Raw genomic sequence first — 24,722 nt, 5'->3', positions numbered from 1 at the left:
AGCTCTTGAAGCGAACGGATTGGGGTGCGAATCCCACTAGTATATGGGCCTTACTAGGGGCGGCGTACGTTCGTACGCGTTTTATGCAGAATTAAAAATGAAAACAACGTTTTCTGAGATTTTTGTTGTTTCGATAGCAGTTTTTTTTAGCTCTTTGCTAGAGTAACGGTTTTTATTCTCAAGAAATATTCTATTCGTTTTTGTTAAATTATTTGAGTATGGTGCGAACGTACAAGTTCGGGGAAGTTAAAATTTTTCCTTGTGTATTAGTAAATTTTATTTTTGAAAGCCAGTTTTTTTTTTAACGTTTATATTTTCTTTAAATGTAATGTATGTGACGAGAGGCTTCGTTGGGCAAAATATTGCGGAAAATCAATTTTTTCCGGTCAGCAGGCGTTTGGATATGTTATACCTATTGAGTTAATCATAACTTGTCAATTATTTGGTCAATTATTTGTCAATTATTTGGTCGGCCGCATGCTCAGTCGGCTCATACAAGATTAATATACACATACCATAAAATAAGGTATTTAAAAAAAAATATGAGTAACAATTGGAACCGCGTGCCAGGCACACATCAATCATATTTCTTCAAAAGCAAAATGATCAAATGAGCAGTTTGTCATAAGGAACAGAGTTTGCTCATTGCTTTGCTTCGAAGAGTGAGCAAACGTGAGCAAAACATTTCGGAACGAAGGCTGTAGTTGTACACGATTGTCGTGTCCGACAGCTAGAGCTGACTTTCACTCAGGGCTGTGTTTTGCTCAGTAGCATGAGTTGACTGAGAATTTTTACGTCTGACAAGGAGACACCACGACGTTGGGGTCACCGATTTGGCTGAAATTTGGATATGTTATAGCACTATATATAGGCCTATGCCTATTTTGTGGGAATGTAAAATATTATGACGCGACGGCCAAGGATTCGTGAGCTCTAAGCAAAACATACAATAGTGGTCTGAGCTTACTCATGAAAATTGTGAGTTTTGCAGTTCTCTGGTATACATTCATTATATATATTACACACAATACATTTTTTATAAACTTAAGTATTTTTAACGAGTAAGTAAGAGTAAGTTAATTAAGTGCAAGACTTTTATCACTAAGCATGTATGCTTAGTGCTTTTATTTATTGATTTTTTTCTATTGATCCGGCATTCCAAATTGTTTGTAGATACAATTGGATCTTTTCTATTTTCCATATACATACATACATATACATATGTATTAAATAAAAACTTAATTTTGCAATTGGAGGCCTAAAAAGGCCTAAAAAGTTAATTTTTGTAAAAATTGTCGATTGACACATCTGTACATACATATACCATTTAAAAAACAATTAAACACTTTTAAAGACTGCATAAACTGTTTCAACAATACTTGTCAATTATTTATATAACCTTAAGCAAAAATTACTTATCACACCACAATTGTTATTGGATTTTCTACATTGCTACTTACATTTACTCACAATTTCGGGAAATTACATACAATTTGTACAAAACTTTGACTTGAAAGTATAAGTACAAATCATAACCATAAGCATTAGGCATAAACAAAATCGCATTTTGAAATCTTTTAAAATATAATTAATAAATACCAGAAAAAGTGGCTAAAAACCTATAGTGGAATGGTAGCCACTCTGTATTGCCAATAAATACGAAATACGTCGAAAAATTACATCTCTCTAAGTTCTGTTTCAGCTACGGCGTTGTTATAGAGATTTGAAAATCTTCTTGAAACAAAATTTCTCGCTAATCTACTACTTAAAATAAAAAATTAATCAAAATAATAAAGTTAAATAAAATATAGAGATTACAAATTAAGGAAGTTAAGTTAAGTTAAGCCTTATGAAGGTTAAGCACTATCATCGATAATATCAATAGTGCCATTAGTGGAGTGACATCTCTAACACCGAGTTAAATTTTATAATATATTATAAGCCCGTAATTCTTTTATCCTCTAAGAAATAATAATTCCAGGAAATAATGACAACGGCCGTACTTGGCGGTGGGATCAGTGGTCTCTCTGCCGGCTATTATTTGTTGCGTCGGTTTGGCAAGCCCGCGACCATATATGAAGCATCGCCACGCGTTGGTGGCTGGATACGTACTGAATGTCACAAGAATAAAGGATTTCTCTTTGAGGGCGGGCCCCGCACAATTCGCCCTCACGGTTTGGCTGGTGCCAATACTTTGCAGTTAGTAGAAGAATTAAAGCTGTCAATAAAGCCCATATCTAGATCGCATGTTGCTGCCCGTAACCGTATGCTTTATGCTAAGGGCAAGGTCTGCTTATTGCCCAACAGCGCTTTGGGCATGATTGGTACCATTGAACCATTTACAAAGCCGCTTTACCGAGCATTGCTCAATGACTTAGCTACAAAAGTCACTGTGGCTAAAGACGGAGATGAATCCATATACAGCTTTGCGGAACGTCGTTTTGGTAAAGAAATTGCCGACTATGCTATCAGTCCAATGATATGCGGAATTTGTGCTGGAGATGCTCATGAGATCAGCGTCCGATTTCTAATGGACAGTCTTTTCGAAAAGGAACAAAAGTACGGCGGCGTCCTTAAAGGCTTGTTCTACTCCCGATTTCAAGATAAAGATGAGAAAAACAGCATAGGTATTTTTGCCCAAAAACAGCCGTCACTTTACACACAGGCATGCCGAGAGAAATGGGCTATGTATGGACTAGAAGGCGGACTTGAGCAATTGCCCCGCGCTTTGCGAAAATACTTGGCAAAAAATAACATAAACGTGCACCTAAATAGCCGATGCCAAAATGTTAGCTTCAATAATGATGGGGCGTATCTTACTATGCGACATGCTGAATTGCCAGTGGAGCATGTGATTAGCTCTTTGCCGGCTTATCAGTTGGCACTGATTGTAAAAGCTCAGCATCCATCGCTAGCCGCGAAATTGTTGGATATACCTTATGTAGATGTGGTAGTGATTAATTTGCAATACAACAACGATAAGATGCTTCAGTATAGTGGCTTCGGTTTGCTTGTGCCTCCAGTTGAAAAGCTGCCAGTACTGGGAATTATCTTTGATAGCTGTTGCTTTGACATGAGTGGCAGCACCGTTCTGACAGTTATGATGGGTGGTCGCTGGTTTAGCAAATGGTTTAGCAATCAACCTAGCCAAAACGAGTTACGAGAAATGGCACAGCGTTATGTAGCCAAGATATTAAACATTAATGAGGAGCCCAAATTTAGCCGCGTGCACACATTGCCAAAGTGTATTCCACAGTACACAGTCGGCCACAAACGACGTGTAGAAAATATAAGAAAATACATTTCCAACTACAAGCTACCATTGTCAATCTGTGGTGCTGCGTTTGACGGAGTTGGCATAAATGATGTTATATTATCTGCGCGTAGGCAGATCGATTTACTGCCCGTACGGTAATAGCGAAAATTTCTAATGCAATTTTATTTCAATAATATAATTTATTTAAAATATATAATTTATTGAAACACTAAAAAACACAAAATATTGATTGACCGTCATTTACCAAAGCCACCCATACAGGGTGGACTCTTTTCCGGCAGCTGTTCGGGCTTCCACTGAGTTGGCGTCAGAGTCTCAATTGATAGGGCGTGCATGAACTGAAGCCCCGCCCCTATTAACGCGGTTTTTATTGTATCATTAACTAAACGATGGCGCTGCATAAAAATGTTCAGAAGACTTACATTCAATTAGAGGTTCCAATTACCTTACCTTGATCAATGTAAGATTGTTAAATTTTTCAGAAACCACAAAGACCCGAAAGTGAGATTCTGCCTTTTTAGGTGTGTTGTGCATTGGCGACTCGTTAATAACTTCCATGTATACTGGGTTTAATTCTCTTGACAGTGCTTTTCTCACTGCATCTTCAATTGGTGGATACTCAGATTTTTCAGACATGGTCGCTTCGCCATACTCCTTGAAAAGTGCGCGTGTAATAAAAAAATGATGGAATTTTTTAAACAGAACTCCAGTAAAGCGCCGACCTGTAAAGCTAAGCATATTTTCAAAATATTTTACTCTTGCTGTTTTCAATTTCAAGTTGATAGTATTAAATATTACATAAACTGGTAAAAACAGAACGATAATTCTACACCTATAGTTTGAAATAGAGGTGAGGTAAGTTGGCGCAAACGAACAGATATCGATAGAAGTTTTGAATTATCCATAATAGCAAACTATCGGAGGTGACATAGATTTTCTAAACAACCAATCATAAGCAAAAAGATTTTAGTTTATACAGAGCCCTGAAGCAAAAAAAACAAGTGGACAGGTTAAAGTTGGGCGCCACCAACATTTAAATACACTTTGACTAGGGTATCGCAGCAAACACACGCATGCACTCACAACACATACCCACAAAAAGCTAACAGGCACAGCTCGTTTCCTGCGTCGGCAGCGACGCCTATATGGCGCGTTAGCAAGCGCACCCGCTTCTATATTGAAAATTGGAATGTAAATAACTCCTAAGTTCTTTATCCGATCGTTCTGAAATTAACAGTATCGGTCAAAAACATGACAAAGGTTATGTATGATTTATTTTCGATTTTCGACATCGGTCCAAAACATGATTTTCGATTTGCGGGGGAGGGGGGAGGAAATAAAAAAAATAAAATAAAAGCGTTCGGGTTTGGATATAGGAGCACCTATATACCAAATTTGGTTGCTCTAGCTCTTATAGTTGCTGAGAAACAGTTGCTCAAACATTCAGACGGACAGACGGACATGGCCATATCGACTCAGCTAGTCGAGCTCATGAAGAATATATATACTTTATGGGGTCTGCCACGCCTCCTTCTCCGTGTTACATACATTTGAGCAACTTCATAATACCTTTTTTTTTTACAAAAATGTCAAAGTGTATAAAAAATATAATTGAATCATATTATTAATTGAAACCACATAATTATTAATTGCTATCAATCGAAGAAAAATTAAAAAATAATTGATTATTTTGCATTTTTGTTTGCATATGTAAACCATGGTAGCATATGTTTGCATATGTAAACCATGCTAACTAATTAAGTTCAGTATTTGAATATTTCCGCTGGCTGGCTTGCATCTACTAGGGCTATGGCCTCTGTAAATAAAGAACAAATATAAGTACAAGCAAATTCCATTGATTCGTTTACTTGAAGTGTCACAATTCCATTAAACTTTACTTTACTTACCTGAACTTTAGATTATTGATAAAGTTAATCACTTGTAATTGCACAATTTTAAAACGCGTTTGCTTCCCGCACACACAAAAATCAAATGTAAACATTTTTCAGACAAAGCAACGCGCGTCGAAAATGGAAACAAAAACAGCAACACATTCACATGTAGGATTTTTCTTTAACCCTTTCTTTATTGCCTCTTGCGTTCGATTATAAAGCTACGATAAGAGATCGCCTGTACGCAATGATGTCTGAGTTCGGTATTCCAGCGAAAGCGAACGAAGGGGACGACCACGCATCCGATGGAAGGACCATGTGGAGGAGAACCTATCCACACTTAGGGTTGTGAATTGGAGAAGGCGCGCCCAAAGCACAGACGCCTGGAGATAGTGTTTGATATCGGCCGTAACCCGATAACGGGATGTTATGGTCACCTTAGTAAGTAAGTAAGTTTTGTATTAAGCAAGTGCGCGCCAGAGAACGGCAATTGTGGCACTTTTTAAGCACAATGGTAGCACATACAAAAAACTAGTGCGAGACCATACGCGCACACAGACAACACTAGACAATATACGCACATACGCTATAATCATCGCAGCAAAGGGCGATGTTAGCTACTCCGATATTCTTCGGAAAATAAAAACGGACGAGAAGCTTCAGGGACTTGGAGAAGTCGTCTGCAAGATCAGGAGAACGCAGAAGGGAGAGCTTCTATTAGAGCTCAACAAGGCTGGAGAATAAACGGCCGCGTTCAGGAGCCTACTGGATGAGGCCATAGGAGAGCAGGCCGTAGTGCGGATGAGGTCACGACGAGAGAGGATATCTGCGAGGCACTACGAAAGCAGATGAGCATCATGGATGTTGTCCCTGACGATCCAGATCCAGACTGCCACCATAAAGCTTCCGGCGAATAACGCGAAAAAGGCGCTGGATGAGCTCTCGTCTCCGGGAACGGTTAAGCAATACGAAGTGCTTTCGGTGCCTCGAATTTGGTCATCTGACGAGCACTGTAAGAGCGAGGTGGACAGATCCAAGCTATGTAGAAGATGCGGAAAGGAGAACCACTTAGCGAAGGACTGCACACAGGATCCGCAGTGCATGTTCTGCAAAGGAAAAAACAAGGAGTGGAACCACATCACGGGTAGCAGTAGATGTCCACTCTTCAGGAGTGCTTTGGCTAAGAGGACAGTATGAATTGTTTTCAACTTAATCTCAACCACTGCGAGACAGCCCAGGCCCTCTTGAGGCAGACCGCCGGAAGGACATTGCTCTTATATGCGAACCATATAAGGTGATTCCAGGCAGTGGATGGGTCAGCAGCAAATGCAGAGGAGCTGCTATATGGTCCACAAGGATCGTGCCTCAGGAAGTTAATATCTCCCGCGAGGGATTCGCTAGAGCGAAAATCAGAGGAATAACTTATGCTCCACACAGCTGAGACCTGGAGTGCTTCAAGCGGATGCTGATGGACTTGAGACGACGAGCACCTATAATGATAGCAGGAGACTTCAACGCTGTGGAATTGGGCAGTAGAGACACCCGGCCTACAGGATCCAGCCTGCTGGAAATATTCTCAGCGATCGACGTAGGATTGGCAAATACAGGTGACAAACTAACATACTGGAAGGCTGGAAGAGGATCGGTCATCGATCTTACTTTTCTTAGCCCCTCCCTAAGTAGGAGAACTACTTGGAGGGCGGGGGAAGAGTTCACCGCCAGCGACCACCAGGCTGTCTTTTTTAACTTCAGCGAAAGACGGAGAGCAAAACAACGCATGCAAATAACCGGTACGAAGTGAAAGGAAGGTTCCCTCGATGAGGAAGTCTTTAAATACACACTACACTAAAGCGAATGGTGCCTAGGACCAAGCTCAGCAGAACATACTGCTGAAAAGCTGACACACATCCTCGCTGATAAGCGTGACTCAGCGATGCCAAGGAGGAAACCAAATAGACGCGGAAAGCAATGCTACTGGTGGACGGAGGACATCAGTCAGGCAACGAAAGGTTTGCTTACGGGCGAGACGACTCTGCCAGAGACCCCGAGGTCGACAAGACTTTGGTCGGCGACTCGAGGATAGCCAAGCGAACGCTTAAGGGCTCCATTAAACGGAGCAAAGCATAGGGTTTTAGGCGTATCTGCGGGGAAGCAACCATGGATGTATGGGGAACGGCCTACAAAGCGGTGATGTAGACCCTTAGAACCCAGGAGACTGACTTGCCCAAGACTGCTTGGTACCATCGTGGCTGAATTGTTTTCTCAGCATCCCCAGCTAGAGGTGACAAGACCGGAATCTCAGGAGCCATGGCAACTAGTAAGCACCGACGAGGTGTTAGCAGCCTCAAAACAAGTGGGTGACGGGAAGGCTCCCGGACCGGATGGAATCCTGGGACAAATTCAATAAATGCCTAGAGGACACATTCAATAAATTCCTAGAGGAAGGAGTGTTCCCAAGAAGATGGAAGCTTCAACGACTTTTTCTCCTGCCCAAAGGAAATAAGCCCGTAGAGGAACCACCTGGGAGTCGACCGATCTGTTTGTTGGCTGTTAGCCGTTATAGACGAGAAGAACGCGTTATCACAGTCTCAGTATCCACGCTCTGCGGTGGATGCTTTCCAGGCGGTGACCGACATCGCGTCCAAAGCGATCGAGGGAGATCGCTGGAGATAAGGCAGTAAAGAGTACTGCGCAGAAGTGACTCTGGAGATTCGGAATGCCTTCAACTCTGCAAGTTGGGCGGGAATTAAGGACATTAGGATTGGAGTATCTAGCTTTTTGCTGGGCTGAATACAGTACGATACGGAAGCAGGTCCCAGGCGATACCAGGTAACAGCCGGAGTTCTACAGGGGTCAGTCTTAGGACCTCTCCCGTGGAACAAATGTACGATTACGTACTTAGGATTCGACTACCAGGTGGATGTACGCCGATAGGATACGCAGATGACCTGGCGCTAGTGGTAGTGGCCAAGGAAATCAGGACAGTGGAGGAAACGGCGTGCGCGGATATTGATCTCATCGCCAACTGGATGGAAACAGCAGGAGTAGATTAAGCACGACACAAGACGGAGGCAGTGCTGATAACAAGCTGGAAGCAAATGGAGTACATATGCGTAAGAATAGGTAGCGCTACGAGCAAGTCCCAGCGCGCTATCAAATACTTTGGTATTATGATAGACAATAGGCTGAGCTTCCACTCACATATAGAGTATGTGACAGAGAACGGCATGAGTGCACGCACCACTAAAAACACAACGCGTACACCATGGTAGTACTGCCACACACAAGCGAAATTGTGGATCAGACCACAATGCAATTACTTGTGCGTATAAAAAATGATTTCAGCATCATTTTGTGCGCAGGCAATTCTTACCCGAAGCAAAACACAAGAAAAGGGTCAAAATATTTCTGCGTGCTTCTGTTTCGCTACCTGCTGTCGCGTCGGCGTCGCTGCCAATGCAGACAGAGCGAGACAGCAAGCGATATTGTTTCTCGCTTATGCTTATATGCCAGCCGATCGACCTCTCGCACATTTCCTTTGCGCTTGCTTCGTTGTGGGTAAAAACACAACGGACCTTTTCTCGGATCTCTCTGGGTGTTTTGTGCGCTGCTTGTGCGCCTGCACAAGCAATTTTTTGTTGTGTCCGTGTGCGTATTTTTTCCCGAGTTGTCATTGTGCGCGTATGGTCTCGCACTTGATTTTTGTGTGTGCCACCATTGTGCTTAAAAAGTGCCACAATTGCCGTTCTCTGGTATGTGAGTAGGAAGGCAGCAAGGACGCAAGGAGCCCTATCGAGGTTGCTGCCAAACGTTGGTGGGCCGCGACATGGAAGGCGCCTTATGATGGCGAGCGTAGTTGCGTCGATTTTGCTGCCCCCATATTGGCATCAGCAGTAGCCAGCAACAAGAGTCTGGTGAGGAAGCTATGTGCGCCGTATAGGCTCGCGGTGCTTCGCGTAGTATCAGGATTCAGGACGATCTCCGACGAGGCTGCGTTAGTACTGGCCGGCAAGATCCCTATCGACATACTGGCAAAGGAGATGCAGGCGATGTTCGAAGCCCGCTCTCAAGGAGGTATCATAATAACCCTTGATGCCTCTCGGCTTTTTTTTTTCTAGGTACATGGCAAAGGAGATGGGAGAATGGAACCAAAGGACGGTGGAAATTTCAATTGATCCTTCGCATTCACTTTACACAATTTCTTACAGGACATAGAGGATACAGGAAATATCTATACAGATTCAGGCACTAAGACAGCCCTGAGAGCCCAAGCTGCCCAAACTCCGAAGAAGATCCGGAGCACGTGCTGTACCACTGTACAAGATACACGAATAGACATGGAGGCATACCACCAGTGGAGGAACTGGTGCCGTTTATGATGGAGAGCAGCGACAACTGGAAGTACGCGACCAAACTAATCATAGAGCGATATGAGACGATGCGAGAAGGAGCGGCGTGGTGTGGTGAGGGCCTAAGATAAGCTACCCTTCCCCGCGAGGTAATAATTTGCGGTACGTAGGCACTGACTCGTGTATAGGCACCGAGTCAGTGAATCGTGCATGCTTCTGGTACGGGCCAGTAATATATTTAGAAGATTTGCCCTCCATGACGACTCGAAAAAAAATGTACGCACACAGGCACACAACAAAAAATTGTGTGTACGGCGGACAAGAAACACACAAAACACACAGGAAAGACACATGAAAAGGTCTGTGTATTTTCAGCAACAACAAAGCAAATGTTCGCAAAGGAAAATGTTCGCCAACTCAAAATGCGATCGGCTGGCTTAAGCATAAACAAGAAACAATCTCGCTCTGTCTGCATTGACAGCACGCCGACGCGACAGCAGGTAGGAAAACAGAAGCAAACAGAAAACATACAAAAAATTTGTTGACCTTTTTCGAGTGCTTTGCTTCGGGAAGGCATTGCCTACGCACAAAATGCTGCTCGTATCTTTTTTTCTAAGCACAAGTAATTGTCTTGTGGCCTCAACCACAATTTTACTTGTTTTATTATTATTATTATTATTATTTATTTATTTAATGTCAACTAAGAGCAGTCGACAGCAAAAGAAAAATTACATATTAGTACTTTATATATCAAAAATAGGTAAATTAAATTTTTAAAGTAATTTATAATTATATCTTGTATTTTAAAATCCTTAATATTTGGAGTGTAAACAGGACTCCAACATTTGTTGCAGGATTGGGGAAAACCCAGAAAAACCCCATCAGATCTGGATTAAAGTTAATTGTTAATATTTAAGTAAGTTAATATAAGATACACCGCTTAGTAATAAACTTGAGGTCTCTGTGTTGATAACAGAATAAAGTTTATTATAATCAGCACAGAGAACTCGAAGAGGCTCATGCAGTAAATAGTTAGTTGTGCAAAAGTTAAGAGTTAAGGGAGTATACCTAACAGGAACCGAGAAATTAAGTTGACCCAAACAAATATGAAGAATCAATTTCCCCTTTAATTAATTTAATCTATGAAACATGTGACACCCAAGCTGATTCGTCGATTAGTTAAAGATGGAAGATTAATTAAAAGTAGTCTACTAGAGTAAGATGGTAGTACCATGGTAGTACGCGTTGTGTTTTTAGGGGTGTGTTCTTAGGGTATTACATGACATTTCCGACTATAAAGTTACAAATATATTTGTTTATGATAAACAACATATAATTGGCCAATAACTATAGTTTAAGGAAATTTATTAAAAACTAATTAATTATCGCTTAAAAAAATATTTGACTGAACTTCAAAAATTGAAGGGTATACAAATTTCTATATGTAAAAATGTTCTTTTTCCTTCTGCTGCTGTTTCCTTCTTATTGTCGCTCACTGTAGCGACCGAATATTTGTGCATTGGCAAGAGGAAGACAGCAATATTAGAAACAGTCAGAAGAAGAGTACAGCGATTCAGTTCGTGGACGACAGGGAAACAATAACATTCATTAGGCAACATTTTTTTACACTTGACATTTTTGAAAAAAGTGGAAATGGGTATTATGAATATTTGCAAATGTATGTAAAAGGGAGAAGGAGGCGTGGCAGACCCCACAAAGTACATATGTATACTCTTTAACAAGACAAACTGACAAACCTTTGGCCTTGTCTTTCGGGACTTTGCTGGTACCCATTTCCTAGTCCTGTGTATATTAGCACGGACCATACATGCTATGCTTAGTGATATTAATATGCGCCCATGCCCTGTGTTGTGTGAGTGCGTATGTACCCATACCCATACCCATAATTTGTAGGTGCCATCATGGTGCTTAAAAAGTGCCACCCGCTGCCGTTCTCTGATACAAATGCATACATGTATATGTATTTATACAAATCCGGCCAACCGTTATTATCCGAATTTACCGGTGGCTTTCTTAGCTTTTAGTGAATATTTCAGATTTTGGTCTCTTAACGTCTTCCTGGGAAGCAATGTGTATATATTAAAAAAAAACCTATTGTGAAAATTTCAGCACTCTTATTGGCTCTGGTTGTTCAATTATTAATAATCATTCTCATTATGACAGGTCACTCTTCAGCAGTCATGTATATTAAGAATTAAGTCAACTTAATTTCATTTCAACATTTCTGTTTCAAATTTAATTTAATTTTTGTTATACTTAATTTTCAATTTTTAATGAAGATTTTAATGTTATGTTTTATATTTTAACAATTGAATTAATATTTTCAAATGGTTTCCTTTACAACTCTTCCTCCTTGACGTGGTCTCAACTCTCTTCTGGTTGGAGAAGTTAAGTTCAGATGGTAACTGATTGTTTTCGTCTTCCATATAAACCTGACTCTCGACCGTAGAGCCATTGCTATTGACCACTCCGTTGTTGTTTGTAGTTGTTGCAACTTCATTGTTTGTTTCCATGATTTTACTTGATTTAAATTTCGCGATTGTTGTGAGATAGAATACAACAATATGATCGAGGGCCTAGTTGTTGTTGCTTCCAACTAGATTTACTTAAAATCTCTGACCATGACCTTAAATCTTAAGATTGCAAGATAACTTATTATTTTTGGCTGAAAAAGTTACATTGAACTATTCAACAAATTTAATTTGTAATAATATCCAAAACCGCTATCAAATTAAAATTTCATGAACATATTCTTGCCAAATACTAGGTGAAAATCTTGTCACGTTTGCGATGTCGCGTAACAAATCTATTAAAATTTGTAAAATAAATAAAGTAATATAAAAAAAATATAAATTTTTTCTATTAATTGAAAGCTTCATTAATTTGTAAAATGGCTGAAGATTATTTTCTTTTAAATACCACAGAAATTCACAGACTATTTTATTTTTAAAAATCAGGCCAAAAGTATGCGTATTGTTTTCTATAAATAATGCGAAAAAGAAAAGTCATCACAGCTTGTCTTTTTGCTTAAAAATGTACGAATGTCGCGTTTACCAGCCTGAAAGTGCCCATATACTTACATATTCATATGTAACCCTTTATTTATGTATATATCAGAGAACGGCAAGAGTGCACACACCCCTAAAAACATAACGCGTACACCATGGTAGTACTGCCACACACAAGACAGCAAGCGATATTGTTTCTCGCTTATGCTTATATGTCAGCCGATCGACCTCGCGCACATTTCCTTTTCTCGGATCACTCTGGGTGTTTTATGCGCCGCAAAAACAATTTTGTTGGATCTCTCTGGGTGTTTTATGCGCTGCTTGTGTGCCGCACAAGCAGTTTTTTGTTGTGTCCGTGTGGTTATTATTCCCGAGTTGTTTTCTGTGCGCGCTTATGGTCTCGCACTTGTTTTTTTTGTGCCACCATTGTGCTTAAAAAGTGCCACAATTGCCGTTCTCTGGTATATATATATTATATATATAATTCTTTACCTTTTATCACTCATACAAAAATTTATAGCTATCGCTTGGTCAAATAAAAAATTACGAAAATAAAATATCAAAAATACTTTATCAAAATAAATTTTGTTTGTGCTTTTAAGAAAATTAAAAAAAAAAAATAAATAATTTGTTTGCAATATGTAAATACATCAATTATAATAGAGAATAGGTCCTTTGCAAAATAAAACAAAATAATGAAAGGGCGTCCATAAAAGTTAAATTTTCATTAAATCTCTTTGGTATGCGAATAACCTATCAGTAGTCAACCAATTTTTTTAACTTGGGTGGTGCAGAAATAACCACACGTCCTCGATTTCCTCTATTTGAATTGCTGCCATGATCATTGCCACCGTCTCGACTGATTTGCGTGCGATAATATTGGTGTTGTCGATAATGTTCTCTGTCGCGGTTACGTTCCATGCAGTGTTGTCTAGGACTACGAACTCTATGATTACGTTCGGAGCGACTGTTACTGCGTCTGCTTCGGGATCTGGTGCGTAGTGTGCGATTTCTGCTAAGACTACGTGCTTTATGTTTACGTTCTCTGCGGGTAATGCTGCGCCTGCTTCGTGATCGTTGTCTTCGATCTTTGCTTGGACTGCGTGTTCTCTGTTTACGTTCTAAATTACTTTCACTGTCTTGACTACGCGACCCAGATTTGGAATTACGACCTCGACTAAAACTACGTGATCTGTTATTACGAGCATGCGACTTATGCAAGTACCCTGGGGCGACTGACTCTTCTGAATCTATTTCACTATCCGAAACTTTACCACTGGAGGGTGTTCCATACTTATGCCGCAATTCCCGACGTCTGTGAATAAAGAGATGTGAGAGGGTTTTTCAAAATCCTTACACAACTGATTACTCACCTACGTCGCAGCTTTAATGCAAGCTCTCGCATTTTCTCCTCGCGTTCCTGCTGAAGTTGGCGTTCTCTTTCTGTTTTTTCAATCTCGGCACGCTTATCAGCTTTGTCTGAAATGCAGATATATCTATTAGCTAAACCAAACTTAATAGGCAAAATTATACATATCGTATTGATACTACAAACAACTGGCTTACATTGCCTGTTGAGCAGGTTTTGCATTTTGCGCTTCAAGCGCTCACGTAGATTGGGTCGCCCTACACCATCAGGTTTTACACAACCCTATAAAAATAAATTAATCGTATTATCTTGTAATATCTTGAATTTATAAATTTAATGGGGCATTTAGAGTCTGTACTGGTTAAAAAGGCATCGTCTTGGAATTACATTCAGTGTTCCGAATTCAGTGTGTATAAGTAAAGAGAAAAAAAAAGAAAAAAGTTTTATAATAATTATAGCTGCTGGAATTTTAAGATGTGTATTGAGTGGTGGCCACACCATTATTCAAACGGACTCTCCCTTAAATAGTTTCAAAAAATTTGTTTTTTTTTTCTTTGTAGAAGCGTGATAAATTTTAGCAGTGTACTCCAGTTAAATTGAGGAAAGAAGGATTTGCTTACTGACTTTGGTATCTGTAGCAGAACTATATTTGCCTGTTTGATTACCCGTGGTGGATGACGACATCAATGGCTGAGAACGCTCTGAACTGAAAGACAAACAAAACACAAACAAATGGGATTTACCAATTAGATATTTAGACAATTTTTACTTGATGATTTGAGTATGTGTCTTAGTTATGGTTGTGTAGTTGATGTGATGATGTGAGAGTTGCTTGGCATCTTAACTTTACCATGCTTTCAGTCGTCACTTACGCAGTATCCATGTCCATTTCATCAGAGTCATCCCTAACTCTACCTCTGCGCAAGGATTTGCTTTTCGGCTGCTTATTGATATCATCTCTTCTATCGCTTGGCTCGCTGTGCTCAGCTGATGATGAGGACGATGTGTTGTTTCCGCGCTTCCTTCCATAATAACGCTTGAGAGGAGGCGGTGGGGCTTCCGTTACTTGTGATAGCATCAGTACCGCATTGCTCACAGCTGCTGTTGGACCTGTTGCCGTAGCTGCTAAGCTTAAGACTCGCGTAGACATAGGGTAGCTGATCATAGGCACAGTAGGGGCTTTTTGGGAAAGTGACCTTGATTGTTGTAGCTCCATTTGCCTCAATGGCACATGGTGAGTTGACGTTAAAATTGTTCCGGAAGATGTGGCAATCAAGCCTATTGATTTCTGTGTTCGAGATGTAGACGCTTCATTTTGTTTCTGAACAATAGAGTGCGCGCGACTTCGGACAGAGTGAGAGCGTGAGCTTCTTCTATTAGAATAAGAGTTTGAGCTTGAACTGCAAGAGGAATGCGAGAAACGTTTACGTGTTCGCTTATGGCTTGGACTGCGGCTGTGAGATGTATAATGCTGACACGAACTAGATGATCTCGAGTAGTATTTACGTCGTCGTTGGCTGCGACCCCGACTTGGAGTGCGACTCCAGCGATGATATTTACGATACCGATTGCGACGACAATTCGGACTAGATGAAGAGCTAGAGCGGGTGACTCGGCGTCTGGACCGCCTTGACGTATCGTTAATTATCTTAAGGGTATCTAAGTTTTCCTTTACCTTTTGAGCATAAGAGATAGGAGTAGCGGCAGTTGCCGCAACACTGGTAGCACTAATGCAGGACTCGCCCAGTGTCTGCCCAGACTTTTTCAAATTAATCGTGATCTTTGAATGCGACTGCATTTCATCATCGGCGCCAAATGATGTGATGTAAGTGATTTTATCACCTACGCCCTCAACTGGTGATGGTGAGTGAGATTCTGTATCTTCATCCTCATCATTTTTTTGGCTCTGATCCTCCTTGGCTGCATAACTTGGCGGACTAAAGGGCCTATTAGCAATGCGGCGCTCTTTCTGCGCTCTGCGCTCCCGACGAGATTTGCGTCCACTTAAAAGCATTTTCTCCTGTTCTTCTTCGCGAGCAATCCGTAGCGCATCAGCTTCATCTGCATCTTTGGTGAGATGCGAGAAAAAGTCATTGCTTTTCATTCCATAATTACGTCCACATGCGTTCAGCTCATGCGCTTGCGCTGTGTCAAGTTTAGCAATGTCAATAGACACATCCATATCTATATCAGAATCTGAATTATCGGTATTTTCCGCTTTATCAACATTTGCACCTGTTTTAGTAGTGGTAGATACAAGGCCACTCGATGCGGAAACAATACCAAAGGGCTGTGGTCCAATAGTCACTGATGATACCTCTCTTGACTCTTCGTAGGAGTATCCAATAGTAGCACCTCCACTGCTACTTTTTTGCTTTTTCTTGCCTATATTACGTTCTGCTTCCAACTGGGCATTTGCGCCAAACTGCTCCTCTAAATACAATTGATGCAAAAATTTATCTTCACATAGATTTAGAAAATCATTTTGTGCTAATATGCGATAACGCTCGTAGTTTAACTGACGTTCCTCAACTGTAAGCTCCGTTTCAGGATTTCCTGAAGCGTTCGAAAAACTTTTACCTACAGGTGCTATGTAGTCAAGATGTGCACGCACGTCAAATCGATCAATAAGATTGTCTTGCTGTCCTTGCCAAGGAACTCTGTAAAATAAACAAGCAAGACAGAGATTAGCTAATACAATACTAGTGCAACAGATAAAATAGAATGATTTGTATGGTGGTGCAGAATATCACTTGCATAATTGCATCACCATCTCCAGCTGCAGCAACGGCTGGGTCCAGATAAATTTTACACCGTCTGCCATGCAATTGGAGAAATTGCGTGGGATCTGCACAAATAGCCGAGTAAAAATACTGTCTCCGCTCCGCACGCTTGCGGTAGTCCACAATAAGACCGCGTATACGACGTTCTTGTTTACGAGCCTCGTGCCACATTTTAGAGTGCAAATAAAAATCTCCCAAGAAAAACTCTTTCACCGTCACACATGTATCTCCGGCAATAATCTAAGAGCATTTAGTGTCAATCTTCCATGGCAATTTGAGGCGGCTAGGTTCCCAAATCAAAGAAATGAGCGTCGTGAACTGAAGCAAGTTCCTGAAAGTTCAATTGAGTAACCCTGTTTAGTTCATATGTACTTAATTTATATTTAATTATATGAATATGTATGTGTGCATATCATTTGAAATAAAGTAGGAATTAATAGTTATCGTATTTTACTTTTTAAACTTGCATATTTATAATAATGTCAGAAAATACAACATGAAATGAACTAGCTCAATTATACTACTCACCTATTCATATCATTCAAGTCAAACAACATTTTAGAATCAATCGAATGATTTGAAATCTGGTTTTAACTGTGTGCGTGTCTACTATTTGCAGCAATTAACCAATTTCCTTTTATAGGCAGGGATGATTTCATGAAGTCCTTTTAGTGAAATCTTAAATGTGAAACACAAATGCCATTCTGATTCCTGATTGCTACTGCGCATGCTTTCACTGTTTCGGGGGTTGGGAGAAACTTAAATAAGAGGATAATAAATAACAGGCTGAACTGGAATGAGCCACAACATATCAACTGTATGTCTGCTGCTTATATTGCTGCTGCACAGACCTCACACGGCATCGCTTTCAAAGATACCTTGGGCCTTTTTGAAATCCTATTCTACACAAGGCATAACCAGTCGGAGATTTCTGTTCATTGTCTAATGTCTGAAAGACGTTATTACTTCAAAGCAGAGCAGCGATATAATACCTCAGGTGACGGCGAAGAGGAATCTCATGTCAATGTGACCCCTTTGTATCCTTGTGATAACAACAACAACAAAGAATGTGACATTAATCATAGCGAGCAAGAGCCTGACAATGACGACGATTTGGAGTTCCTGCAAGACGTACCCAACTCACCCAGTAGCATTGATCGCAGCTCCATTGGCTCAATACCCTGGGCGGACGATGCTATAAAAAAAAACAAACTGGATTGGGAAAAAGTCGAACGCATGTTGACTGGAGAAGCTCCCCTGATAGAAATGGAGCCTGACCTCCGACACGAAATTAGTGACTGGCATAATAAATTTCCATGTGTGTTGGCTATTGAAAAGAAGCCTCTAATGGAAAAAAGATATGATGCTAATGTTCATTTTCATGATAGAGAATTGGATTCTATCTCTGATCTGAGTCTTAATTCATTGAATGAATATGGCGATAGTGGAGAGCAAGATAATGGATTCTTAACGCCAACAGTAGGATACCAGTGGATACCCAAAATGCCTACAGCTCTGAATTATATTCGTTCTGCTAAAAATCTTGACACTAAACATGAAATTGACCTGCAGGTCACACCGTTGAAACTCAACCTAAGAAAACGCGAACACTCCCAGTCGTCATTAACGCATAGGTCACCTCAATCCATCACAACTGCTACTGCCACAGCAGCAGTAACATGTGTACGTTCCTATCTCAGAATGCCGCCCATTTTCAACGTAGTCGATTCCAACCATCGTTTTCGAGGCCTACTTAATAATCGAAGTTTTGTGCAACTAACACAGGTTCAGGTTCAACAACAGCCAAAGTCTGCTGCAATATTATACGCAAGTAGTGCAGAGCGGAGACAGCCTGCAGGCATTTGTACAGCTTGGCATATGCCTATGGTCTCCACACGGTTTCTTAGCAACAAGCATAGTATTGTGCTGCCATCCCTGAATCCTCAAAGAGACCATTCAACGACTTGTGCAACATCTAGCCATAGTATTTCGAGTAGTGTCTTAATGAGCGGAGACAATAGCACAATATCATCACTGCGCTCCGCAGAACCCATTTACAAAACCCAATGTAAAGAACAATTTCATATGTCGTTAGCGCAATTGCGAACTAATTCAATAACTCCATCACCTGTACGTTCAATTTCAGCTGCTGTGCATAATCCTCGCGCTGAACTTGTAGCTGGCAATGGATACTCTTTACCATATAGTGCAAAATTAAAAGCACATAAATAATCAAATTCTAATATTGTATCCAACGATAAAATGTTCTCTTACATCTCTACGTTAAATTATTAAAACAGAACCATCGCATAAGGGGGATACAATTATTAACTGAGTGGTGAGTTAGACATCTATAAATTTTCAGATATCTTAAATGTATTTATAACGTTATCTACACAGGCACCAAGAAACTCCAGTGAAACAATTTTTGGATCAGTAGAATTTGAGTTAGCAAATAAAAAGAATAATTAATACTAAAAGGAGTTAACATTTGATGGCCTTAGGAGCTAACACTCACCACCCTTTAGTTATTATATATTTTGTATAATAATTAAGCATGTAAATAGTAACAATATGATTTTCCACATTATAATACCTAATAAAGAATTCTTAAGCTTTAGAGTTATTTTCATATCAATCAAAATAGTCCTTGGAAATGAATACACTGAATACATTATCTACAATAACTGTGTGCTACAAGTCTGATTTGAAAGAATCCTAAAATGAATTAATCATTTTAGTTATAAAAAGAAAAATACACAAAATTAATTTAAAATCGGCTTAAATTATAAAGATAGAACATTGTTACATAAATAAATATAAAAATTGAATGAAAATAGAATACGTAATCGGCATGGGCTAACGTAGTCTAAAATGGCCAATATTATTTTTAACCCTATTGCATATAATTTAAACTTTCTGTGCATGCATACTGTGCATTTTAGAATATATAAATAATAATAATAAATAAAATTCAAGGTAATTGTTTCAGCCGTTTTGACGGCATTTTATGTTGCAAAGTATAGTATGTAGATTAAACAGTAATTGAAAGAATCTTGCGAGTTTATTAATTCAATTCAATACTTATAATACTATAAATGTGTAATTTGAAATGTAATGAGCAAATAAACAAATTTTCTGATTAAATAAACAGTAAATAATTAAATCCCTGTGTTGTCCAATCGAAGACGTCCATCATTTTCTGTTAGATATAGTGTATCCGCCAGACATTGTTCCGTTATTAATTCATCAACACGATCTTGCATCTGTTATGTATAGTATAGTAATACTTTTATATGAATGAATACATTTTTTTAAGTGTAACTTACGCCTTTTGCGTTACGATTGGCCAGCACATCAGGATATTTGAAAACTGGTCCGAAATTGACACTAACTGTGGCGCCCTTGTGTATTGAAATTGCCGGATAGTAGCTACCTGAGTAAATTTCTTCAAAAGCCACACCCTTAGAGAGACCATTTTTAAAGAACTCAATGCGGCTTCCAAGGAGAATGCGCATATTTTTGATAGTCTCGGATATTTTATCTTTATCCTCGTAGTATAAATGCGACTTAAATTTAACAAGGGGCTATGAGGGAATATATACGATTACCAGATAGGCGAGCAAAAACATTCATTAACTTACGCGATCCTTAAATGTGTTTGGCAGATAGTCTTGTGCCGTATCCTCGGGTAGAGTTATAAGCAGACCGAGCGTATCACCTTCTCCATATGGCTCGCTGTAATGCTTGCCGTGACTTTCAGTAAACCTTGTGCCTTTACGTGAGCGCCACGAGTAGCCAAATTTATCATAACCAAGCGGGGCTTGCAAATTACCATATTCCCTCCCCCACCCGAGTCGTGTAGCAGCACCATCTGGCATCTCTTCAATTGTGACCTCATAGTACCAACAACCGCGGTTAACAGCTGCAAGTTTAAATAAATTAAATTATTTTGTAAAAATCAAATAAATCTCTTCAGGTAATGACTAACAGTGTGTGGCTCGAACTTGAGAGTACCCTCGCTCTCCAGTAACCGCTAGGCGATCCTCACTTATCTTTAACTGCGGCGCACGGTCATGCAGTGCCAGAAGCACGGCATTAGGTACCAATGTACGATATAGCCAGCCAGGTATTGGTTTTCCAGCCCAGTCGGAGCTCTCATCAAATTCTTGACGAAAAGGTGCATGTGGATCAGGTTCTGCGAGTATATAGCGATAACCATCCTTGTTAAACGGATGCTCTAGTGGATATCCGTGTGGCGGGAGCTTAACATTAGCTGTAATATCCGAACTAGGACGTCCTTTTTTTCCAGTTGGGCCTGCATCATTACCCGGAAACTTTCGCTTCTGCCGATTGTTTTTAGCCAGAGCTGCTGGAATGTGTAAAAATTTATAAGTATTGACGTATTTCAGAACAGAAAACTTGTAGACATTTTTTGGTGTACATTTTTAATTACATTATTTACATTCTACCTCGTTGTAGAGAAAAGAAGTGTGAATCAATATTATTAGTGTTAAAGCGTGTGTTACATATATTATATATAAAATTAGTTTGACCGGACGGGTAATAATAAAGGGTGATCGCTATACAGCTTAACCAATAGGAAGTAGAGAGTTGAAAAATCATTCTATCAAAAATATCTAAGGTGCTTCTCAAGATTTCCAAGGGGAAAACTCTATTTTCTTTTAATAAAAATTGCTTTCACGAATAGTATTAGGTAAAAATTGAAGATTTTCACTTAAAATCTTTAAAAATATATTTAATGACTGTTCATATTCGGAAAATTCTTACGGGAAAACCCAATTTTTATCTCAATAAAACTGACTTACAAACGGGAAGAGATAAAAATCTGAAATTTTGTCGCCGAAATTCACCCAAGCCCGTATCGGATAATCTAAAAAGTGACGGGTAAAAAAATGTTCATAGAAAGCAAGTCTAAAAATTTTCGAAAAATGGTCATGTACCTATTAGAGAGATAACAGAGAAGCTCCAACTATTCACGGAAACCGTCCATAGGCATTTAAAGTCGAAAGTAAGAAAAAGGAAGCTAGATGTATGGGTGCCTTATGAGTTATCACAAAATAACCTTTCGGACAGTGTCTCAATCCGCCTATCTCTGCTGCACCGTAATAAATTCGACTTATTTCTGGACCAATGGCAGTGAAAAATGGATCACATATGACAACACCAAGCTTGGTTAGAAAGTTTCAATGCATCCACCCCACTTCACCCTAAGCTATTGAATATTTTTTTTTTTTTATAGCCAGAAATAAAGAGGCTTGTGAAAATCGACATGTTGAGTTTTTTGCCTACAGGATTAAGGACTTATTCAGGGGCGGCATATAAATATTCAAATTGGTAGTAAATTAACGAAGAAAACGGTATATATAGCACTTAAATCAGACAATGGTAACGAAAATAATCGTCAAAAATCAAAAAGAATCATTACCAAACAACCTAATATTGGAAATCGTAAAATTATTTGTGTGTATGAGCTTCGTTTTACACATCTATAAAATATTCTAATAATAATCTTACCACGTTCACAATAATTATTTTTTAGTTTACGAAACTTAAAGCAATTTGGTATTTTAGAGAAGACCTAAACAGAGGACCGACATTTTAATTCTAAAAAAAAAAAGGTTGACGGAGATCGTGAAGCGAGTAGAATAAGGGGGGAAGCCTTCAGTGTTAGGTAAAAAACGACCCGAAGACCACTGAAAAAAAGCTAAATGTTATTTCTGGCTAAATTTCACAAAAAACTTTTACAAAATATAATATTAGTTATCCGTTGCACAACCGAATCGTATGTTTAAAAAAGAAGGAAAGCGAACAAACGAAATATCTAATGAAGAAGAACAAATGAGGCCGTGATGTTTGCGAATAGCATGTGCGTAGACAACTATTTTATACACTTTGGATAGGGCATCACACAACAACTTTTGCAGATGAAGTATAAGTTAAAACATTAAGCATAGCTAAGGTTTATCTATTTTATACACTTAGACTAGGGCATCACACAACAACTTTTGCAGATGAAGCATAAGTTAGAGCACTAAGCATCGATAAGGCTTATATATGGGTTAAACAAAGAAGTTACCAATGAATAGTACATTCAAATTATACTACTCTTCAAATTATACTGACCTTTGAAATTACAACAACTAACTTAAATACCCACCTTGCATAAAACCATCCTCAGTAAGGCGCATTCCACCCGTTTTGCCCAAAAGATCGTAATTCGGCTTTATTAAGCGTAAATCAGTGTGAAATAGCCCATACATCGCACCGTGCTCCACATGCTCTTCATATGTGAATATCGTGTTCACATCTTTCATGAGAGATCGCTGTACGGTAGAGTACCAAGATTGCGTTAATCGTCGGGGCATCGTTGTCATAGATTCCCAATATTGTTCGATGTAAGGTATAATCTCTCTATCTTTACTAAATTGGGTCTGTTGCTTGCGATCACGCAGAGCTAACTGTTGCATATTAGCAATCGCGCATTGACACATCTGAGAAATTGCTTTAAATTGAAAATCAATGTTAATTTCAGAACCTATGTATGTACATATATGTTAACTGTAGTGTCCTACTTACTAGCTTGACTTTTTCGAAAACTTTCCAAACCCGTGGCCGAACAATTTTTGCATACAAAAATATAGTTGCTTATAAATGGCAACAATTTTACTTTGCCGAGCTGATACGTAATGCACGTCTCGTGAATCCAACGTGAGCACGTTGCACACAGTAGTTCTACCACATTGAGGTTTCGATCTTTGCCACTAATAATAATCAAATTAAATAACTTTTAGACTACGATGTATGTTTAATGGATTTAATATGTAATAATGTAATGTACATATGCATACCAATAACAACCACTGGCTGATATGGGTCTGTCGCATATATCAACAACTGAAATAGCTTTGCTGCCTGCTGCACCCGTTGTGTGCTCTGGCAATTGCACTTTTTCATCATCCATACTAAAATTTAACTCAGTGGTGGACTCCAACGGCGAACTCATCTCCATAATGCTAACATCCATGAAAATAAATATTACGGCAATTAGGTTGAATTTGTAACTCGAAAAATGGAATAGAGTAGAGCTGGGAAACTATCGATAGTACTATCGAGGTATCGAAATTTTACCTTTTTGAGGCACCATCGATAGGTTTTTGTCGCTATCGATGGTGCTGTGAAAAATTATTAATGACTAGAGCATCGCAGCTCACGGTTGGCCAGATTTGGCTCTTTTGAGCCAAAACTGGCTCATTTTTATCTCGTTGGCTCTTTGGCCCATTTTTATTGAATTTGGCTCTTATTTTGCTAGTAGCGGTACAAGAAATTTTAAATTTGAAAAAACGAATTCATTTTTTTGTTAATGCATTTTTTTTGCAATTCTAAAAGTGATTAATGTCTGAAACCTAAAAGTGCCAGATCGAAACTAAATTGTTCCGCTGTTTTCATTGAAGAAAAATATTTTGTTATGTTTTTGTTCATGTTTTTATATTATATTATATGATAGGAGATAAAAAAATTTAAATAAATAATAAATAAAAATTTGGCTCTTTTTTATATTTTTTTGGCCCATTAAAAATTTTTGAAGTGGCAACCGTGACATACTTCTATTTTTTGCAAAGAAAGAAATCATTGATTGAATATATTATGTAATTTCTTTGTCAAGACAAATAATTTGAACTTTATTCTTTTTTTACAGAGTTGATCTCCCATTAAGCTTCTTATGTTATTTTTATATATTTTGTACACTTGAATTTTCTTTTTTGTTTGTTAGAGAGTTGATCTTCCATTAAGTTTCCAATGTTATGTTAGGTAAAAATTCTTTGTACATCACACTTTTTTTTTTGTTTTTTTTTTTTATTTTTTTTTTAAACTTTGCTGTTTTTATTGAATCTTCTCTTAAGTTGAGACTAACAATAAGTACACAAATCTTAAAACTAAACATTATCTAACAGTTTCTTTTAACTGTTTTAGGATTGCACGTTCCTAGATTCTATCGCTG

At 39.0% G+C, this 24,722-nt stretch overlaps 5 protein-coding genes across 9 annotated transcripts; 2 read left to right on the top strand and 3 right to left on the bottom strand.

Annotated features, from left to right (window-relative positions):
- The first annotated feature begins 1,922 nt into the window (after positions 1-1,922).
- LOC108601796 (protoporphyrinogen oxidase) lies at positions 1,923-3,454 on the top strand. Its single transcript, XM_017989732.1, has one exon. It carries the CDS (start codon positions 1,988-1,990, stop codon positions 3,413-3,415), a length of 1,428 nt encoding a protein of 475 aa, XP_017845221.1. The 5' UTR covers positions 1,923-1,987; the 3' UTR covers positions 3,416-3,454.
- A 28-nt stretch (positions 3,455-3,482) lies between these two features.
- On the bottom strand, positions 3,483-4,049 carry LOC108601798 (bolA-like protein DDB_G0274169). Its single transcript, XM_017989733.2, has 2 exons — positions 3,728-4,049; positions 3,483-3,672 (listed from the first exon to the last, which is right to left on the bottom strand). Exons 1-2 carry the CDS (start codon positions 4,013-4,015, stop codon positions 3,514-3,516), a joined length of 447 nt encoding a protein of 148 aa, XP_017845222.1. The 5' UTR covers positions 4,016-4,049; the 3' UTR covers positions 3,483-3,513.
- A 9,131-nt stretch (positions 4,050-13,180) lies between these two features.
- On the bottom strand, positions 13,181-16,989 carry LOC108604714 (CLK4-associating serine/arginine rich protein). 3 transcript variants are annotated; one of them, XM_017994291.1, is made up of 6 exons: positions 16,674-16,989; positions 14,789-16,576; positions 14,541-14,622; positions 14,114-14,198; positions 13,921-14,026; positions 13,181-13,862 (listed from the first exon to the last, which is right to left on the bottom strand). In XM_017994291.1, the coding sequence occupies exons 1-6, from the start codon at positions 16,868-16,870 to the stop codon at positions 13,304-13,306; spliced, it is 2,817 nt and encodes a 938-aa protein (XP_017849780.1). In that variant the 5' UTR covers positions 16,871-16,989; the 3' UTR covers positions 13,181-13,303. The 3 variants fall into 3 exon arrangements, 2 of the variants coding, with proteins under 2 accessions (XP_017849780.1, XP_017849781.1); XR_001915357.1 differs by lacking the exon at positions 13,181-13,862 and having other exon boundaries at positions 13,935-14,026; positions 14,537-14,622; XM_017994292.1 differs by lacking the exons at positions 13,181-13,862; positions 13,921-14,026; positions 14,114-14,198 and having other exon boundaries at positions 14,540-14,622; positions 14,767-16,576.
- A 279-nt stretch (positions 16,990-17,268) lies between these two features.
- On the top strand, positions 17,269-19,472 carry LOC108604463. 2 transcript variants are annotated; one of them, XM_017993945.2, is made up of 3 exons: positions 17,269-18,767; positions 18,846-19,037; positions 19,100-19,472. In XM_017993945.2, the coding sequence occupies exons 1-2, from the start codon at positions 17,519-17,521 to the stop codon at positions 18,929-18,931; spliced, it is 1,335 nt and encodes a 444-aa protein (XP_017849434.1). In that variant the 5' UTR covers positions 17,269-17,518; the 3' UTR covers positions 18,932-19,037; positions 19,100-19,472. The 2 variants fall into 2 exon arrangements, with proteins under 2 accessions (XP_017849434.1, XP_017849433.1); XM_017993944.2 differs by having other exon boundaries at positions 17,269-19,037.
- A 292-nt stretch (positions 19,473-19,764) lies between these two features.
- LOC108604462 (set1/Ash2 histone methyltransferase complex subunit ASH2) lies at positions 19,765-23,813 on the bottom strand. 2 transcript variants are annotated; one of them, XM_017993943.1, is made up of 7 exons: positions 23,572-23,813; positions 23,300-23,484; positions 22,881-23,225; positions 20,691-21,068; positions 20,344-20,624; positions 20,029-20,286; positions 19,765-19,965 (listed from the first exon to the last, which is right to left on the bottom strand). In XM_017993943.1, the coding sequence occupies exons 1-7, from the start codon at positions 23,745-23,747 to the stop codon at positions 19,861-19,863; spliced, it is 1,728 nt and encodes a 575-aa protein (XP_017849432.1). In that variant the 5' UTR covers positions 23,748-23,813; the 3' UTR covers positions 19,765-19,860. The 2 variants fall into 2 exon arrangements, with proteins under 2 accessions (XP_017849432.1, XP_017849431.1); XM_017993942.1 differs by having other exon boundaries at positions 19,766-19,965; positions 20,691-21,071.
- Positions 23,814-24,722: the final 909 nt, after the last annotated feature.

This window comes from Drosophila busckii, chromosome 2R (genome assembly GCF_011750605.1).
Source record: "Drosophila busckii strain San Diego stock center, stock number 13000-0081.31 chromosome 2R, ASM1175060v1, whole genome shotgun sequence".
Lineage (NCBI taxonomy): Eukaryota > Metazoa > Arthropoda > Insecta > Diptera > Drosophilidae > Drosophila > Drosophila busckii.
This window is presented reverse-complemented; position numbering and strand designations above follow the sequence as displayed.

What these genes read in the sequence shown, in the direction of transcription:
- LOC108601796 (XM_017989732.1), top strand. Translation starts at nt 1,988, where the DNA reads ATGACAACGGCCGTACTTGGCGGTGGGATCAGTGGTCTCTCTGCCGGC.
- LOC108601798 (XM_017989733.2), bottom strand. Translation starts at nt 4,015, where the DNA reads ATGCTTAGCTTTACAGGTCGGCGCTTTACTGGAGTTCTGTTTAAAAAA. An exon ending in ACAATCTTACATTGATCAAG is followed by an intron (nt 3,673 to 3,727) that starts GTAAGGTAATTG and finishes ATTTTTATGCAG; the next exon opens with CGCCATCGTTTAGTTAATGA.
- LOC108604714 (XM_017994291.1), bottom strand. Translation starts at nt 16,870, where the DNA reads ATGTGGCACGAGGCTCGTAAACAAGAACGTCGTATACGCGGTCTTATT. An exon ending in GAAATGGACATGGATACTGC is followed by an intron (nt 14,623 to 14,788) that starts GTAAGTGACGAC and finishes TTTGTCTTTCAG; the next exon opens with TTCAGAGCGTTCTCAGCCAT. An exon ending in GTTCTGCTACAGATACCAAA is followed by an intron (nt 14,199 to 14,540) that starts GTCAGTAAGCAA and finishes TTATTTTTATAG; the next exon opens with GGTTGTGTAAAACCTGATGG.
- LOC108604463 (XM_017993944.2), top strand. Translation starts at nt 17,519, where the DNA reads ATGTCTGCTGCTTATATTGCTGCTGCACAGACCTCACACGGCATCGCT.
- LOC108604462 (XM_017993942.1), bottom strand. Translation starts at nt 23,747, where the DNA reads ATGGATGTTAGCATTATGGAGATGAGTTCGCCGTTGGAGTCCACCACT. An exon ending in TCAAGTTCGAGCCACACACT is followed by an intron (nt 20,625 to 20,690) that starts GTTAGTCATTAC and finishes TTAAACTTGCAG; the next exon opens with CTGTTAACCGCGGTTGTTGG. An exon ending in CAAACACATTTAAGGATCGC is followed by an intron (nt 20,287 to 20,343) that starts GTAAGTTAATGA and finishes ATTCCCTCATAG; the next exon opens with CCCCTTGTTAAATTTAAGTC.